Genomic DNA, 20,461 nt, shown 5'->3' with positions numbered 1-20,461 from the left:
AAACCGCAAATTTTGCAAAAGTTAGATTACATTTGTTTTGCTTAAGCTGTAGAAAAATTTAAAAGATTTTTACTCTTAGATATTTCCATTACAGCATTAAAAAATAATTCAATTATTGAAATTATCGAAAAAAAGTTGTAATATATTATTAAAATTACATTTAAGTCGAAATAAAAGTACTATATTCAGAGCTAAAAACATATTAAACATATTAAATTTGTTAAATATTAGTTATGGGCTAGTCTCATGTTGAGCGTCCCAATCACGACGCCGCGGAGTCTTCTAATCGTTTAATTCGTATTATTTCCGGATGTATGTTCACAGCAGGCCTTTTCGCTTCGATCCAACCACGTATTACTGTAAAGTTCCCAGCACAAAATCGAGCACAAAAGCAGAATCAGGCTAAACAACACGGCATATTCAGAGCAAACAGAATAATACACAGCAGCCTCGTGTAGAATTGAGTTCGGCATATTAAGTTCGCAGTATCTAGATCGCCTTTGATGTTGCGTAAAATCAGGCCTTATGCATGCGCCGGGCTTGCGAAGGGACTGGGCCCATTATTTGTTCTCCTCAATCCCGAAGCAAAATACACGAAAATATTATTCGTTACGAAATTATTAATTTAATAAAATTAATAATTTTAATAACAGTAGATTTTAGTTCTATTACACAATGTCTGTAAATGTATGCATTTAGAATTAGGATTTTATTAAAGGACTGAGGAGATCATTGAAATTAAACTTGACATATGCTACAGAAAAGGCAATGTGATAGTTCGTCAAAAAATCGCATGAAGTTTTGCAATTTTTTAAATTAAACTTTATTTGCAATTGCAATAAGATGCTGTTTAAGAATACTAACTTGGGGTTATTTGTAGTATAGAAGGATTATAGAATATTATACTTGAGAATAAATATTTATGGCGCAAATAAAATTTCACTCGCAAATTGATTTATTTTCTGACTTTCTAACAAGCCAAAATAAGATAGAAACATTTTTCAGTAATAACTTTTATTTTTAATTAAAATCTTGAAATATTTTGAAACATGAAATAAATTGTTTTTATGAATTTATTATCGAGTCCCTGAGTAATATTTAACATTATATTATGTTATATTATACATAAAAAATTGATTTATATAGAGCCGTATCTATTCTCAGGTACAAGTCGCCATAATTTGCTGCAATAATCTCATGGCGGCTTTATTTAATACTGGTTAATTTAGAACTGAAAGGTCTGCATGCGGTTGGGAATATTATTAGCGTAATAATCGCGGCTTTTCTGGCGTATGGTCGATGCGCTAGGTCGCTAAAGTACTCGCAGTTCTTGTTTCGACCGACGAGCGATACGAAAACGCTCGAGCAACGCTCAGGATACCGATTTCCTCAGGTGTGCCACGGGCGAGGCCTGGCCAAACATCATGCTGTCCTGCTTAAAAGGCCGTCCCTGCGACCCTTTGAGCAAGATAGATAAAGAAGAGACGGAGGAGGAGGACTCTTGCGGGTCCAACCTCGCCTATGCCTACTTCGTGTCGTTCATCTTCTTCTGCTCGTTCCTCATGCTGAATCTCTTCGTTGCTGTCATCATGGACAACTTCGATTACCTCACGCGGGATTCGTCGATTCTCGGCGCGCATCATCTCGACGAGTTTGTGCGGATCTGGGCCGAGTACGATCCGAACGCCACCGGTAAGATTCACTACACGGAGATGTATGACATGCTGAAGAATATGGACCCGCCGTTGGGGTTTGGTAACAAGTGCCCGAATCGGCTCGCGTACAAGAAGCTCATCAGAATGAATATGCCGATGGACGATGACGGCAAGGTGAACTTCACTACAACGCTGTTCGCCCTCATTCGCGAAAACCTCAGCATCAAAATGCGATGCGGTGAGTGCGATCAAAATTTGGTATTGAATAAAGTGACGGCTAATAGAAAGCAATTCTAGACTAAATAAATGCAATATGCTCTTTGGTTTTTTATATCTTACATATTTATTAATATTATATTATAAAGATATTTGTAGAAATATTCAAATTTTTCATTAAAAAAAATTGGTTTTTGAGAATTATATCACATAGCAAATATTTAATATACATTAATATATTTTCTTAAATATATATTTTTTTGTGCTATTACAGCAACTGATTATGCAATATGTGAATAATTCTAATTTTTTTATTTTTTATATTGTTCCAGCCGACGAAATGAATCAAGCCAATGAAGAGCTGCGGGACACGATCAGAAATATCTGGCCTTTACAAGCGAAAAAGATGTTAGACCTTTTGATACCTAGAAACGAAGGTAAAGTTTACTTTTCTCTATCCAACGAGATGCATTTTGAAACATCTGATAATCGTGCAATGGTTCCTTTTTTACAGAGTTGGGCAGAGACAAGCTCACCGTGGGTAAGATATACGTCTGCCTTCTGATACTCGAAAGTTGGAGGTCGACGAAGTTTGGTCAGCTAAAATCTACCGAACAGGTGAGTCTGTCTCTCTATTTCTTCTGTTAAAGTGAATTTATATACATATTTTCATAAGATGGCAGGCCTTAAAGATAGTATTAAGTTTCTTTCGTGATTCTTCAATTATATACGTTTTTTGTTTGGCTTCCCACCTTCCAGTAAGCAAGTTTATTCAACATAAGTTCGACATAAATCGATATTTGCATAAATCAATATTAAATTGTATCTTGTAAGCTTTTTAAACTTTTACTGTGGAAGAAACAAATAAAAAATCAAAATTGAAGATCTCGATTGAAAATAAAATTTGAGCAGAATACCGTTAATTTCCTCATAACAGGATAGCTCGCGTGCGAATGAAATTAGGAATATTTTCTGGAAGTCTCGAGTAGTCTAGCTCGATCACTCGGAACTTCAATATCGTTACGAAACTTCTTCGAGTACAGACGGAGATACTTTTAATAAATAGATATACTTGAATTAACTTGTAGATTTATTAAAAATTATCTAAATATTTAAATTTTAGCCTTAATAATTTACAAAAACGTTGATTTCAAATTTATTAGAAACTAAATATATTTATATAAAAGAACAAAATATAAAAAAGAAAATAAAAACTTTCCATTTTGTAGCCTCATTAAATTTAATGGGATAATAAGAAACAACAAACTACTTACAATTAGTCAAATTATTTATGCACAACTATTATCTTTATTTATATTAGTTAAATCAATGTTTGTAGAAACAATTAGATATGATCTTAATTGAATATTGTATCTCGAAATTTTTGCAAGTAATTTATATAGATATATTATGCGTCTTCGATTTATCGATTGCTAATTATCTATAAAAAATAATTTGTTAATACAAATTAGCCTTTTAAAATCAACGTATTAGATTAAGTCAACTAAAATCAACATTTATCCATCCAAGAAGTTTCTTTTAATAACAATCGATATATCGACTGGACGACACATTTGTATATTATAGATAGCCTGAAAAGTCTGAATGAATTTCAATAGACTAGTAGATGACAGAGAACACGATATTTATTTTTAAATTGGAGATCTTTAAAACACAAAAATTATCACACGAATGTTTGAATAAACGGATTAATGACATCTAAAGAATAGCAATTAACACTGTGATAGTTAATTTATCAATCAAAAATTTTTTTAATATACTCAAACCGGAAGGATGTTCACACAACTATCAATCATCTCCTTATGTCTTTTCTTTTTGTTTTCCAGAACGATAACGATCTTATCGATAACGATAATGCTGGGCAAAGTCCTGCAGCCCAGGCGGTAGTACTTACTTTTTCTCTTATTATCTTATCTTAACACTATTTTGGTTTTTTTTTGCCGTATGATTTGTGTTCAAATTTTAACTCACATTCGTTTTGCATTAAATATATACTGCAAAAGTTTCTCCGATCTCTTTATCAATCTTCACTCTCTTTTCATAAAAATAAACTTTTCAAAAAACTTATTATGCATGTTTTTGGCTCTTTACATTTATTATTAGTACAATATCAGCTAAAAATTGTCAAAATTTAAAAACTGTAGGCTTCTTAGATTTATTTTTCTTTCCTATTCAACGATAAAAAAACGATTATCAAATGATTATCAAATCATTAAATATCAAATTTTAGCCTTAAACTCAATTGCAGAAAAATAAAGAAAATAGTTAATTGGCTTATACATATGTATAATAAAAATAACCTTTTTATATATATTTCAAGTACATAATTGAAACATCTAGATATTCAAATAAAAACTTTTACACGAATATTTATTAAAGTTTTATACATATGTAAAAAATTTGATTATTTATTAGTAATACCACTTTCTCATCAAATTTGCAAATAAGTATTACAAAATGCAATTTTATATAAGAATCAAAACAAAAAATTAAACAATTTTTAAACCATAATAAGTAAAATATATTCAAATTTTACATAGATACTCAAACGTAATAATAAAAAATAATTTTAACATATTTAAAAATATTTAGTAATACTTTGAGATGTGACACATACATCCTTATGAAAACAAGCGAATCTTTTGCAGCATATAATTCATTTTTCTTTTCCTAACACTTTTTTCACGATCTATTTTTTCTACTTCACTTTTCACACATTATCCAGAGGCACACATGATGGATGCAACAAAATGCATCCGGGCGTATGCAAAGTGTCTTACGTAAATGTTAAAATTACTTTTTTCTTTTTAAATAATATGAGATTAATGTTTCTTTATTACTTTTTTATCTTTTTTCTTTGCTATATTTAAGCAACATAATCTTTACGCGAAAAACTTTGTACAATACAATAAGTTGTACAATAATTGTACAGCACAATATCATTAACTATTTTTATTTTCGTTTACATATTGATAGTGTGCTTCTGGTCTTTTCCTATTTTTACACCATACACATCTTTTTCATAAATGTATAAGATTACTTTCAATCTGTTTTTCATTTGTATAAAGTAGCCTTTTATTTAACATTAAATAATCATACACACATATATACACACATATATCACACAAAGGCGTAGCGAAATAGCTATTAAAACCAGCAAAATAATGATATAAGATTATTATATGGTATTAAAATGTACTTAATAAATAACATATAAATTACATATATATATAAATGTAGATTTATACAAATTTCACTTTTTAATTAATTTTTAATCTCAGAATAAATTTCAATATAAAATCTTAATAAGATTATGTTATCATATATTCAAGAAAATTTTTGAAATCAGGGAAAATGTATTTTTATACAAATAATGAATTTATGAAATTTAATCTGAAGGGTGTAAAAGATATTTATAGATAGAAATAGAAAATTTAATTGATGATAAATAATAGCAAGAAAAGGGATGGCTGTTTCGCATACGATAAATTAAACACGGCAATATATATTAGTCTATCTTAGGCACTTATTATATTAGACAGTAATATACCTAATAGATCTTTAATATGGCTCGTATATGAGCTAGTCTTTAGATACTTAGTACTTCTCTGCGGAGAGGCTTTATTTTCTTTTTCTAATCGCACGATATTTTCCTTTTATCAAGCTAGTTTAGGATAACGTCGAAGAATAGCTCTCACTTCGATCTATATATCACAAGGGGAAGACGATCTCTTCTTCGTATAATTTTCGGCGAGATCCCACGCGTATGTGTACGAGAGGCTCCCGCAGTGATATATACGATTGTAACACGTTGTCAGAGTTGTTTTAGTCGTCGTGTTGTTGCCGACACGTGGATAACACGTGGCTACGTACCGCACGTGTACGCTCGTGTAGATATATCGGCTCTTTGTCGACCGGCAATACCGGTATAGCTGTGTGTAAGTAAATCACCTCGTAGAGCTCCGTTTCTCGAGTCTATTTAGAGTGAAAAGTAGTCCGAATCAGCCAATCGATTCTCGAACGTATACATATATATGTATAAAACCCGCCTTTTGCCTCAATTTATGACAAACGCATCTTAGATACCATACACTCTTTTCTTGCCAAGCAAACCTTTTTTTCAATTAATTAAACGTATAGTTGGCGATAGCCGATTCTTTTAGAACGTAACGTAGAAACTTCCTTTTCATTCTGCCGGATTGTCCATTTTGCTCACGAGCATTTAATAAACATTTCTTTCTCTCTCTCTCTCTCTCTCTCTCTCTCTCTCTCTCTCTCTCTCTCTTTCTTTCTCTTTCTCCTTTATTTAATTTAATTCAAACTTTTTAAAAATAGTAGAGGTTGGAGTCACATTACTCTAAGCATTTTAACTTCGCGCTTATCACAAGCTCAAGTAACGTAATATCCTAATAATAAAAAAGGAACAAAACTATTAACTGTCATGAAACTCGGTGGAATAACAACTCTAATTAGTGGCAATTGAGATATCATTTGATAAATGTTAATTTTATTATTAGGAAAGCATTGAACTGTATTGTTTACACGCGGATATCGGTTGCCTCGCTTGAACTTAATAAGAAAAACAGATTCGAGGATCATCTAACATCTAAGCAAGTAAATTCAAAGACGAACAATTTAAAGCTATTGGAAACTTATTTTGCTTCTCTTTTCTTAGATGCTAGATAATCCCAAGAACGTCTTTTTCTTACGATGCGAAGTTAATGCGGCAGCTGATGGTAACGCTCCTGCTAGCTAATGCCGAAAAGATTCATTTCTTTCTGATTTCTTACGAGTTTTTACTGCAGTAGTGTAGAGGAGATTAATAGGCACTTTTTTAACCAGTGATTTTCAGCAGTAGACTCGTAGTCTTGCCCAACTTATCCGATCGCTTTCTACTACTAGAACAGTTTTCTGCTTTCTACTAGAGCAATTTTCCGCTCTTTCAGTTACACGTCACACGTCATTTGACACACTCTCTATATTGTATACACACGCACACGTGTTAACGGGCACTGAAACACGAAGTAAACCACTTTTAACAATCTATGATATAGTAAACTAAATATCTTTCACGTAATAACAATTTATTCGATTTTGGCGATTGTTCCATGAGAAAAATCTCGATAAGTTGCTTCTATAAATCGTGACGAACAACCGGGCGTGTTCGACGATGCTTACGAAAGGTATACCGTAAACGTTAATAAATATTTCGTAAACATTGATGATCACTTTCTCTCGTGGCAAGCAATTTGTAGCTCGATAGATGAAAAACGATATTTATCCACATCTCTCATTTATTTGCATTCTATAAGTGTCTTTCAATAGATTTTACGGATTTAGCAAGCACTTGATAAGTAACCGATATATGAAAGATGTTCCAAAAATGACAGGTCGCTAAAAAAAGAATCGTGCTAATAAAAGAGATTTCTCTCATTTGCGAGAATTGAAGGCAAATAACTAGATAATCGAAATATGAAGATACGTGCCAACGGTTTTGGGACATCTCATATAGCGGCATGTTCCAGATTCCACAACCTCGAAATATACTTCTACTCAAACCCGTTTTTTGCATTACTAAGCAGCAAAACTTCAATTTTGTCCACGATTATTTAGCATATCTGTATGATCTCTTGCGGAGTGAACTATCCTGTGTTCTACCCCGCGAATACAAATCGTCTATAACAGCTCGCGGCTTTAATAACGACAAAAAGAACTTTAATTTACGATTATTGCCATTATTGCCATGCTTGAAATAACATGCCGCGCACACACAGCTGTGGTAGAACAGCGGGACTTCACCCGTTTCGTGCATGCTTACTACTAACAATTGCAGTCTTGCAGTACTATTACGTATATCTCTCAAATGATTAATCGCGTGTCTCCTTACTCTAACGCATTTATGTCCACTTGTAAACACTTTTGTGAGATACAAGGGAGAGAAAAAAAAAGGGGGTAGTAACATTTCTTTTTCTTTTTTTTTGATATACGTAACTATATAGTTACATACTCGATCAACATATACAGGCTTTGCGACGCAATACAAAAATTTGCCCTGCTGCAATACCGTTTTTACGCTACTGTTTTGCAATTTCTTGCCATTCACACACGTTCTCTCTCGAGCGATTCTGTATCAGTAGTCCGAGATGTGGAAGAGTTCGCCGTAAGATTGACACAAGTAAAAACGCACCATCACGGCATGCCTTTTCTCTAGCATGGCCGCCTCTTTACTCTGAGAATTCTTTCTCACTGTTTTTTACACTTATTGATTCTCGACTTTGAATGCTTCCGATCTTTATATAAGCGTCTAACATTCTACCACAATTTTTCGAGAGACCACCGACGAGAGGTAACGCTAAGAAAAAAGCCTGTATGTGCCTGTACATATATAATTTATTTATATACATATATGGAAGAAACTAAAAGTATGGAGAAATAAAAACGCAAAAAAAAAGAAAAGAAAGAAATTGTTGATCGAAAAATGAGATCCCTGTCGATCAGCTCTGATAGCCGGTGTGCTTTCGCACGTTTCGCAATTTAGCCATCGGCCTTCTTCAACTGCCTGCTGGACATGGCGGCGGTAAATCACACTGGAAATAATCACGGAGCCGGAAGTAGGGCGAACAGTCTCGAACCGGTGATGCGACCGGCCATCGACGTGAAGCACGAACGACTCAAAGAGCCCAAGGATGAGGAGGACGGAGCCCTAGGCGTTCTCGCAGCCGCCGAGCACAGACGTCAGCATAGCATCAGGTATGTATCAGTTTCTTATGTGTTAAAAGTAAAATGCGCGAGAAAAGACGAAAGATACAATGAACATAAAGATTCTCAATTAGATTATTTCTACACGTCACGCAATAAGCTCAATTCTCTAGAAAAAAAAGGGAACCACGAAATATTTAAAATTGGTCAATTTATCGATTTATTTTAGATATATAATGCAATATAAAAATTAGAATTCATATAATTCACGTATCTATTTGGTTTACGATAGCTTAATCAATGGATCGTTTCGCAAATGACCAAAAAAACGTCAACAATTTTATTGCGTAATGTGTAGCCTATTTATCATCAGTGTATTTCTTCGTCAAGAGTACATCAGGACGGCCGGTTGCTTTGGTTTCAGAAACAAAAAGGTGAACTGGAAGATGTCTCGCCAGTACGATATACTAGGCAGCAGCGGAGAGAGTAGCCAGGGAGGGGGTGGGTCTGGGGTTGCACTCGTAGTTAATGGCGAGGATCGCGCCCCTGAGCTAGAGCCATTGCTGGCCGAGGTGCCCTCCCAGCGGGATGATCAAAACAACTACTACCACGACCATCACCATCACGACCAATACTACTACGATACCGACAATGATCAATACTATGACCAATACTACCACCACCACCACCACCACCATCACCATCATCATGACCACCGACCACCCTCGTACTACCAACACCAGAACACCTACGCACCTCGCTCCTCGATCCGTTACCACAAGGTGTCGGTTTGGTCCAAATTCAAAAGGCTTTCCTCGATTTTTCGAGAAAATGTCCTTCGCTCCCCCTTCTGACCCTCGATTGGAAAGTAGATCGCGATAGAAAAGGCCGGAAAAGTCCCCCGTCTCGCTCAAGATGCAGTTATTTAAAATTCACGATCACCGCGTGTACGATATGTTTAAGATGTGTTAGTTCCGTAGCAACTGCAAGATGTTTCTGAATCGAAATGCTTTCGGAGTTCTTTCCCCTGACATCTTTGTCTTTCTTTCTAAAACTGATATTTAAGAAATTTAAAAAAAAAAGATAAGATTTTTTAATTATATATACTCATATTTTGAATAATACATCTTAATTTTTTTCTCAATTTTTATTTAACTAAAATTAATTTATTTATTCAACATAGAAAACAAGAATCTTGCATTAGAGAGAATGTTTAATTTTGTCTTTTTTAATGGTATACAAAACATTATATACAACACATTTTTGTTTTGCGTCAAAGCATTTATTATTAAAATCAGTAAACATTAATAAAATAGACCATTTATTTTTTTTGGCAAGGAAATTGAACAAATAAAAATTTACCGAAATCCAGAAACATCCTGTAATCAAGTATAGATCAAGTAGACAGTTCTATTTTACCTAAAAATATTTCTTTAGTTTAGGACCTCTTATCGCGAATTTACTCTGCTGTATTGGTCTAAATTAGGATGCTATCTCGCACTTAGTCTTGTATTAATTGTGTCACCTGAAGTATTTTTAGAAAATGTAACCTTTCTAAAATTCTTGCAGTAAGATCTTAGATAAATAAAGAACGCCCTTAGATAAAGAGCCCTATTAGTATGAAATTAGGTTTCAGAAAAACAAAATTCCCGAATCGGAAATACCTGTGTTTAAATTAGAACGAACCGTTTTAGAGATAAACCAATTGACGTTCTCTAATCCGAGTTTCATTTTCTAATCCTGAAAGGATAATTATGATAAGAAATAACGCGCGGATCGAGAGGTATTGCCCGTGATGTCGTGATCTCGAGCGCTCAAGACTGATTCGAACATATGAATTGGAAGGAATTTTAATTCGCGTATCGGACAGACCGCATACTTTTATACAGTAGTATGTCGGTGTCGCGTTCGAGATTTCCTTCGCTGTTCGCTGAAAGAATTGAATCGGTCTTGACCGAATTGATCTTGATCTCGTTAAGTGTGTTAGCGCTCCTGTAAATAATAACGACACCTAGAAAGACACGCTCTAGCGCGAACACCACATAGAGAAATAGTCACGTGTGTCACCCGAAAGCTCTTAGTGATTTTTCTCGTGTCGATGCATAGAACAGCTCCCACCCCCTTGTCCCTTGCTGCTTTCGGCCTTAGGATTATCGTCGGAGCAACGAAGCAGTCAACACGATCGCGCGACTGCCTCGTTCTTCCCGACTGTCATGTTTTATCTTGATTCTTTATGTCCACGTCCCGGTAAGTAAGTAAGAATCACACTCTCGAGGGAGTCTCCTGTCTCAATAGTCCTTTTTCCGATCGGAATTTTTCTAACGAGTGCATGTGCATGAGCGAGACTTTTCTAACTTGCATGCTAATTAACACACACATACACACATATATATATATATGTATCTCTGTGTGTGAATTATTCTTATTCCGCCTTATCTTTCAATTTCTCCTAATTTTTTGCGACGCTACATTTAACTTAGTAACAAAAGTGTACGTTGAAAATTACAAAAAAGAAGCAGATCGCACGTGTCAAATGAAAAAAATATTGTTTCTCATATTTTTTTGTATCTAACGTTAATCAATAGTAATTGTCACTACGACACATTAAATCACTAACGTTAAATATGCGATAATAAAATTAATAGATACTGTAAAATTTTACTAAAAATTTTACCATTGCTATTAATTTTATTAATCTTTATCACACATACTTATTTAATTCTATTTCGATAAATCTAAATTGTTCATACTCATCACTACACTACATATGAATAATGTTTAATCACAATTTTTGTTTCTAATACGAATGAGCTAAGTGAATGGAACGTGCGGCTGCTTTGAATTCCGGAGACAAAAGGCGTCTCGATAATCGTGTTACGGTAGCTTCTTGTTTGGAGCGTGCGCGAATCGACAGCGCGTTATTGCTAAAGACAAAGAACCGGCAACACCCCGACTTCCCCTTTAATTCCCGATCCGACTCTGAATTACGTAGACAAGTTACTAAAGTCGCAAGTCTGTTCTCATTTAGGATCTGCAAGACGTCATACCGTCCGACTCACGTGCCGGTAGCCTCGAGAGTCTCACGCATCCTGGTGACAGAGGACTTCGTCCGCATTATCCCTCGGCGCCTTCTAGACGTTCACGATCACCAAGTATAAGGTATTGGGCATAGTATGTAAGCATGAGAGAAAAAGCCACGCTATGTCGCGAATTAACTCATATGTGTATACACGTATACACATTGAATCTCATTTCAATTTTATTATACATTTTTTTAATCACAGATATTTTTAAAACGAGAATGCTCTCTTGCCTTACAAAAACTGTAATACTGAACAATATTAAATTGGCTGGTAATTAATACTTATTTTAAGTATTAAAAGCACTGCTGCTATTAGTTTTAATATTGAAAAAAAAATAATAATTACTGGCCAATTTAATACTGTCCAGTATTACATTTTTATAAGGGAAGAGAACATTCTTGTTTTAAAAATATATATGATTAAAAAATATATGATAATATTGAAATGAGATTATTATATTGTGTTTTTTCTTTGTTTTTCAGCTGATTATTATAATATTATATTGAAATCAAAATATTTTGATTGAAATTTGAGCAAATTCTTTAAAAAAGATAAATCATGTATAAACAAAATTATCGTATGTTTCGCATAAAAGCAAGCATATAATTTCTTATACATGAAACAATGATTATCAAATAAATTATATTAATTTTAATTTGATATTAATGTTTTATCTGTGTATATAAATTCCGAAAAAACTAGTTCAATAGTAATTTGAAAAATGAATAAAATTCGAAAATTTAATGTACTCGAAATTATAAAATATAAAATTAATTAAAAAAAAAGATATATTCCAGTAAAATATACTACATTAAAAACAGCGAAAATAAAAACTTCGATATAATCCAAACCACTGAGTCAAGGATGACGTTCAAAGACATTGACGTCTTCGATTTCCCAGTACTTGGTTGTTATAGACATGGCTAACGTATTAGCTGGATTGTACGATGCTACACGACGCGTCGTGATTATCTCATTTCGCTGTTGTCATAATTTGCAGAAGACACTCGCCAATAATGCCTAGATCGCCATCGCCAAGGCGACATGGCCGATATGACCATCACGGTCATTATCACGAAGGACCAGGGTTTAGCGACACCGTTAGCAATGTCGTCGAGATACAAAGGCACACTCAACATCCCCACGCGTCACAATATAATCATCGGCATAGGATACGAGGTACGACGTACCAGCGATAATTCCAACCAGCGAAAGCGACGACGGTGCAACGATAAGTCTTTTTCACGGAACCACGACAGCGAACTCTATTTCGTGTTGGTCATCCCTAATCGATTTCTCTATTTCATTGTCTCTTTTATCAGCCTGGAACATATTACAAACACAGCATCCCTGCATTTACTCTATCACTGATACCTTCATTCTCTTGATGTCATTTCCGTTATATAAATATTATTGATTATTAGTATTATTATTTTATATTATTATTTTGATTATTATGAATATCTTCAACCAGCTTGGTGATATATTTAACCCATCATTTCAGAAGTCACTAGGAAAATGGAGCCATTGTGTATATAACTATAACTATAACTATTGCACTCTTTGAAAATTGCCAAATAGTAAATTTTGTAGATTGCGATCAGTGGAAGCAACGAAAGAGAGTTCGCGGTCACGGGTTTTATATTTAAAAAAAAAAAAAAAAAAAGAAGAACATGAATGTTGCTATAATGTTGATTTTACTCGAGGCAGAAAAGCTCTGTGTGATACTCGATGTAATATGTTTCTTCGTTCTGTTCTGTTATGCGCCTACACAGACTATTACGACCACTGCGACTATTACGACGATGGTAATTTCTTTCACAACTCTCCTCTTCTTCATTCCCTTGTCTCCACGATGCAATTATGATGTTACTACATAATTAATACGATCGTTTGGCTTTCACTACATCTTTGTTCCTGTTTTGCGATGATACACATTCACACGTCTCACAGATACACTTAATCACATGTATACACACATTCACACACTTTCACGTACACACACACACACACACATGCAATAGACACCACAAATTAATGCAGTAGCGTTTTCAAACAAAATGTACAACAGCATCACTGTACAACAATTTTACGTCGAAAGCGTTTCTCTTGTTGCTACTTGATTGCTTTTTACATTAGAGATGTTATCGAGATTGTAAAGTACCTTTATCAATCAAGGAAATTAATTAATCGATCATCATAGATCATATTGGATCGTTATAATGATCTATTAATATTTTTAGTAGTACGTTTAGTTACAAATACAATCCACACAAGTCTTATTTTATAGATAATTGACGCGGTACATATGATTCAAAAAGTGTAACATGCATATGCCGATTGCATTTATATTAGCGTTTGATTAATTTTACATTTCCTGATTTTTGAGCAATTATATTGTTACGTCCTTGTGTCTTTTACAATTTGCGTTTAATTCGAATGTAGGATAATTGACATGAAGTAAGAAAATCGTCTGTAAAACTAATATAAATAAGGAGACAGAAAGTGGGTTACGTGTTCGTTTGCTTTTACAGTTTAATCGTCAATCTTGAAATTGCATTTTGTTATATTACATAAAATTCCATATGAAGTCATTACTTTTCTAAATTAAATTCTCCTATTTCCGCGGATCTGGGAGCGTTTTGCGAGTAAATTCGTGAACTCGACACTTGGGCGTAACGATATGAATTATAAACTGCAATGTTGAACATGATTTAGCTTAGCTCTGCAAGAGAGAATTGAGAAGTCTGAGGATTTTGCACAATAACTGTTAGGATTATCACGATTTTTGATGCACTCATAATTTAATAATTTAGTATTACACGTAGAATGTATGCGCATGCTACGTTAGATGGTTCATAGAGTTTCCACACAATTAATATTTAGAGCACCGGCACCGATATACGTTTGCATTATTGATTCGAATAATTTCACAGCATTTCACAAACACAAAACACTACGAGCATGTTGCATTCCTCCTTCGGACTTGATAATTTCAAGATAACTAGCACATATTTGATATCTTTTTTCACTAATTTTCGAAAATCGCACTACGAATCATAATGATTAATTTCGTAAAATGTAGAAACCAGGAAAATTACATATAGAATGTATTCCATTATTAAATATTAAGTTTTCATTACTACACATTTAATAGATATAGTCGGTATTCTTCCTTGAGAGAAAAAGAAATAATAGTTGACACTACAAAGGATTAATTACAATTAATGTAGCTACATATTGTGTTATAACGGTATCGTCAATCCTGAATCCTTTTCGACAAATCAGGCTCTTCGACTTTCGCACAGAGACCGAGTGATTGAATCTAGATTAACTTTATTCCATTGTAAGCCCTTTAATCAGACAATCGAGCGAGCAGTAATATCGGGAAGAGAAATATTGCTATCCGAAAATTGTCCGGTCCCCCCAATATCCGTATCGGATTTCCTAACGGCTTTTCAACAACCACATGCTTATGATTTTTACTTGTCGAGCAACTCTTGTGCCGTGTGTCAAAAAAGCCCCGCCGCAACGATTGTGCCGCAACGCGTACGTACATTGCAGAACAGAAGATTTTAATGAGCGTGTCCATTAGGTCCATGGAGCGCCTCGACAAGTCCGGCCAGGTCGCCAAGCCCGGTTCATAGGATCGAGCGTGGTGGCCGTTACGGCACGACGAGTCTGGAGCAGCGTTCGAGGAGCCCGAGTCCGATAGGCGGCGGTCGTCCGCATCATCACCATCGCCATCATCCACATCAACACAGTTACCCGGTGTTGGTCGCGAGGAGAGGCCAGGGTCGCCGGCTGCCGCCGACGCCGAACAAGCCGTCGACCCTGCAGCTGAAACCGGCCAACATTAATTTCCCCAAGCTGAATACCTCGCCTACTCACGGACCGCACGTCATGGCGCCGAGCGGACCGGCCCACGTGCCAGTGGGACCCGTAACCGGCCATGTGATGCAGCATCCGCATCCGCCGTCGCACATACCGCCCTCCAGCATGCAGCCGAGCCATCATCCGTTAAGCTTCGAGCAGGCTGTCGCGATAGGCCGCGGCGGTCGTATGCTGCCCAGCCCGGTGCCCAACGGTTACAAGCCGCAACCGCAGTCCAAACAGAGAGCGCCTAGGTAAGGGGTTCTTGTCGCCTCTATTTCTAATGAAATTTCACTTTTCATTATTAAAATTAATTATCTTACGAATCTATCATGAAATCCTTCTTCCAACAATAAGTCTTAATTTCATTGATTTTACATTTTGCTAATTAAGTTAACCATAGTTTACAAATTATTCCAATTTACTTTGTTCCAAGTTGTAATAACGAGTCTTGAACGGACGGATAATGTTTCGAGCAGGTCGAGGCACTCGGACAGTGACGAGGACGATTGGTGCTAGCCAAAGTGGGACCCTGGACGGTGGTCCGGTGACGTGGACGCCCCCAGGCGTCTCAGGGTTTGCGCGTGATAGTCGTCCACGTGGGACGCGCGTTGATTTCGATGTGAAGGTAACGGAAGTGCCGCGGTCGACGAGCCTGAAGCTCCCGGAGGCTGCCTCCGGGGTTTTTCGACGAGGAACGGTTCCAATGAAGGAGCTCGTTCCAGTCACGACCATTGCGGTGATGACCGAAGGAGAATCTTAAGAAAGTCGAACGGGGAAGACGATTCCAGGCGGACGATGTTCGGAACGACCTCCGATGGCTGAACACGGCGACCGAACAGGGTCAGCAAACACACACACCAGAGAAGTCGATTTCTCGCAGACGCACAGGGGAAATCGGCGGAGCTATCATTCACATGTCGCACGAATCCGCGAACGGAGGAGGAGTGCGGCGCGCGCGGTTTTATCGAAATCGAGGTGCAATCAAACGGCCGAGCTCGGCGAATCTCGAAGATTCGATCTTGGAGGCCGGTTCAGAGCAGCCGAGGACGATCGCCTGGTGCGATCGTCCGAAAGATGAATTCCACTCGATCGCTGTAGTCACGGAATGAAGACGCTCTATGATGTTGTTGCGAACAACGACGCACGGCGAAGCGAAGATGGATCCCTCGAGATTATACGAGCGACGGCTACGTCGAGAGACAAGGTGGTAGGTTGCAGTGAAACTCGTCGTGCGCGACAGTGATTGAATAATTGAGCGGACGTTCCGGGAGAGAGCTCGAACCCTCCGTTATATTATACGCGAGTTAATATTTCAATCTTACCTCGACCCGATCGAACGGAGATCGTCTCGAGGAAGAACTTACTTTTTATACCATTTTCCGGAGGAGAGACTCATCGAACGCCCGAATTGCGCTGTGATCACCACGAAACGTTCTCTTATGTGTGCGTGTGTGTATTTATGTACGTATGTATGTACGCTCGTATGATTTTGTGTGTGAGTGCATATAGGAAAACCCCTTTCCCCCACGACTCATCGGAAATCGCGACTGATGTACCGAATCGTTCCACTTCCACTCATGAAAGCGCCAATGACGTGATGTTAATTGTTCAACGACGACGTTAATTAAATAATGATCGTTAAGAGAAAACAGCGAAGACAGGAAGCGAGGAAGCGGAAAGACTAATCGGCACAATTGATTTCGGAATTCAATAAGGTTTAGATTATTATTTTCAATTTTAAAAGCTAAAGATTTCGAGATAAACAAATTAATCGAAAATGACGATATTTTATTTCGAAATCTGATAACGTTTCGTGTTTCTTCGCTGTTAGTACAATTGGGCGATTCGTCGGGAAATTCAGCCGCGCGAACAGAACGGACTGGCAAGCGAATATTTCCCGATGAATCAAAAGAGAAACCAATGAGACAAGGGTTAATAGGATTAAAAATTAGATTAAAGATTAAAAGAAAAGTAATTCTGCTGGAATTCAGAATTGGCTCGGGTTTACCATTAGTAAAATTTCCGTGAAAGCGTTGTCGTAATCAGATGCGAATAATTCGAAATCACTTCACTCGAGAAAGACGCGCAAGAACCATCTCTACGAGATACGGATACTGTTCGCAGTCGCGATCCTTGTCAAATCGAAACACGCAAGACGATCGTAGTCATCAAAGGTAAAATCAAGGAACAGGAAGGAAAGAGAAGGTGAATGCGAACGTCGTCGTTAATTCGCGCGGATGTTGCCTCGCGATTCGTGCCAATCAAGAATGATTAGGAGAAAGTTCAGAAAAAGAGGACCACGATCGAAGAATGAAGTACTTGGAAATATGGGGTGAGAAGGGTGAACAGAAATTGTGTCGCGAGATAATCTGAGGGGGGGGGGAGGGGGAGAAAGAAAGAGAATGGATGACACAGAGAGGTAAACAGTTCTTACCATACGGTTTTCAAAAGCACCCCTGTAAATTACTGCGTATGATTGAATTACAATATTTATTACTTATATCACTGCTGATACCATTATTAAATTAACACCGGCAGAAAGAGATGAGAGAAACTACTTCACTCTATTATTACACTATTAATTACTAACTACTGCTACTACCATTACTACTATATTACGATTTACTACCGCTACTACCACTTACTACTACTGTTACTATTACTACTACTTGCTGCTGCTACTATCACTACTACTATTACTCTATTACTACTATTACTAAACTATTCTACTGTCGTCGCTACTAACGCTGTTTACTATCATTACTGTAATAATAAGTGTGCTAATTACCGAAGCGCGCGCAATTCGTGAGAAATAAACGAGAAACATCAATTTACGTAATTCATTTGTCTTTAAACTTGTGAATTTCGCCGTCGATCGTGCGTTTATACGACGGACGATAGAACAAAAGAAGAAAAAAAAAGAAGAAAAAGAAATAAAGATCGAGAGAATTATTCGTAAAATGAAAGCATGCTAAACGAATGCAAGTATCCGAAACGAGATTATTAATAAAAAAGAATAAGAATCATTATATTATATATAAAAACATTTAATATACTGCCAATCGTACGGAGTGTTTCAAGCAAACACACACGAGAATACGTAGGTGTACATAAACGTACGTTTCTTTTTGTCCTGCGACAGGTATAAATATTACGATATATATCTGTACGTAAGTAAGTGTACATACCCGATGAGCGAAAGAGAGAGAAAGTGAGAAAAAACGAAGAAAAGAGTGAATGAACGCGAGATAATTGAATCGATAAATTTAAGAAGCGAGGCAACTCGGTCGACTGAATAATCAAGTCGCCAGACAATGGTCTTTTTTCGTAAAGTATTTTATTTATGTCTCGCTACTTTGATTTCCATATTTTATTTATTTTCGTTTAATTGTCAAAGATGGCTACAGGCATTTTGAAGAAAAACATTGGAGAAACAGGACCGACTTCGTTTCTTAAATGATTCGATTGATTTCTGATGCACTGGTCAGTGCTTGTTTGCGTATAAAATTTTCGTGTATCGGCTAAGTCAAAATAAACGAGAATATTGCCATTACGTAACGACATTAATTAATGTAAGTAGCTAATTTGAAAAAAAAAATGTGTGCATGCAACGGAGAAATTCACGTGGAGAGAAAGAACGGAGTGCAAAAAGGAAAGAGAGAATGACTGATTTTCCAGTGTGATCGGTATATAAAGATCCTTGGTGAATGGACGGGCGTTAATCATCGAACTTGTTTGTATTATTCAGCGATTAAAAGAAAATTCAATATATAATAATAAGATCAATTTTTCCAAAGAGAAGACTACAGACTTATCCAATCGCTTTAATATATTGTCTAACATACATATATATACACACATATATATAGTATAATGTAAAATAATAAAAATTAATAATAAAAAGATAATTCAAGAGAGTTGATAATTAGTGATTAATATCTTCAATAATATTATTGTTAATTATTATTAATTGTATATTATTATTAATTATTTCCAGGTCCAGGAAAATACTATTTAAATCAGAATTAATACTTTGTTTTCTAAAATGATATAAAAATGTTATTTTAGAACTGATAGATAATGGTAGCAAACAGAAAGAAAGGGAAAAAGAGAAAAGATCACCGAGGATCTCGTGAGTGCATTTTTAATGACATCTAATCAGAGTCATATATTTTCTTCCCTTAAGTGCTTTAAAAAATCAATTGTACATCATATCGCGTAGCTACAAAGAAGCTCTATAATTAAAATCAATGGGAATGAGTGCAATATGGAAAAGAACGCAATCAATTCGCTAATATTGGTTCGTAGAATTTCTTCCTTTACATTATTTTTGTTTTTCTTTCTACAGGTAAGATAGAAAATAAAATAAAAATTATTTTTTTTATTCGAAGAAATTAACACGTTTACAATTCGTGTAAGAAATAATTATTTTTAATCTTACTGGTATTAGCGAATAGCTCTATGATAACCAAAGATCGATAATGATTTATGAAATCTGCAACATCGCGTGATAAAATTGAACGATTACAATGCGCGCGCGCGCGCGCGTGTGTGTGTGCGTGTGTACGCGCGAATATATTAGATATTTATAAAAATGTTTTTCTGTGATAATATATTTCGAAAAAACTTAGCCAGTCCGATACGGATTCATCAATAAGCCATGTTGCAATTCAAAAGTACATGTTAACACAATTTGACAAGAAAAGAAAAGAGCCGCATTTAACACAAAAATATAGTCAAAGTATAGTTTCTTCTCTTTTCTTTTATTTTAGACATTGTGTTTGATCAGCGTGAAATAAAATAATCATTTAGTCAATAATTATTCATCAATAATTATTTAATTTTTGACATTTTTTTGTGAGTAAGATTAATATAAACTGAGATTAATATAAACGTGGAATTAAATTAAAC

General features: G+C 35.7%; 1 protein-coding gene across 20 annotated transcripts in view; it reads left to right on the top strand.

Moving 5' to 3' along the window:
* Window positions 1-19,467, top strand: part of LOC105833674 (voltage-dependent calcium channel type A subunit alpha-1) — a 165,607-nt gene extending 146,140 nt beyond the window's left edge. For 8 of the 20 annotated variants that reach the window (XM_028192491.2, XM_028192492.2, XM_028192488.2 and 5 more), the window contains exons 24-34: window positions 1,394-1,893; window positions 2,204-2,308; window positions 2,386-2,489; window positions 3,719-3,775; window positions 8,431-8,642; window positions 9,016-9,373; window positions 11,620-11,750; window positions 12,675-12,853; window positions 13,450-13,482; window positions 15,270-15,801; window positions 16,027-19,467. In XM_028192491.2, the coding sequence (XP_028048292.1) occupies window positions 1,394-1,893; window positions 2,204-2,308; window positions 2,386-2,489; window positions 3,719-3,775; window positions 8,431-8,642; window positions 9,016-9,373; window positions 11,620-11,750; window positions 12,675-12,853; window positions 13,450-13,482; window positions 15,270-15,801; window positions 16,027-16,066 (2,251 nt within the window). In that variant the 3' untranslated portion in view covers window positions 16,067-19,467. Of the gene's footprint in view, window positions 1-1,393; window positions 1,894-2,203; window positions 2,309-2,385; window positions 2,490-3,718; window positions 3,776-8,430; window positions 8,643-9,015; window positions 9,374-11,619; window positions 11,751-12,674; window positions 12,949-13,449; window positions 13,483-15,269; window positions 15,802-16,026 lie in introns of those variants that run through there. The other 12 variants (XM_012675581.3, XM_012675579.3, XM_028192493.2 and 9 more) reach the window with 9 other exon arrangements.
* Window positions 19,468-20,461: the final 994 nt, after the last annotated feature.

Source organism: Monomorium pharaonis, chromosome 5 (assembly GCF_013373865.1).
Source record: "Monomorium pharaonis isolate MP-MQ-018 chromosome 5, ASM1337386v2, whole genome shotgun sequence".
NCBI lineage: Eukaryota > Metazoa > Arthropoda > Insecta > Hymenoptera > Formicidae > Monomorium > Monomorium pharaonis.
This window is presented reverse-complemented; position numbering and strand designations above follow the sequence as displayed.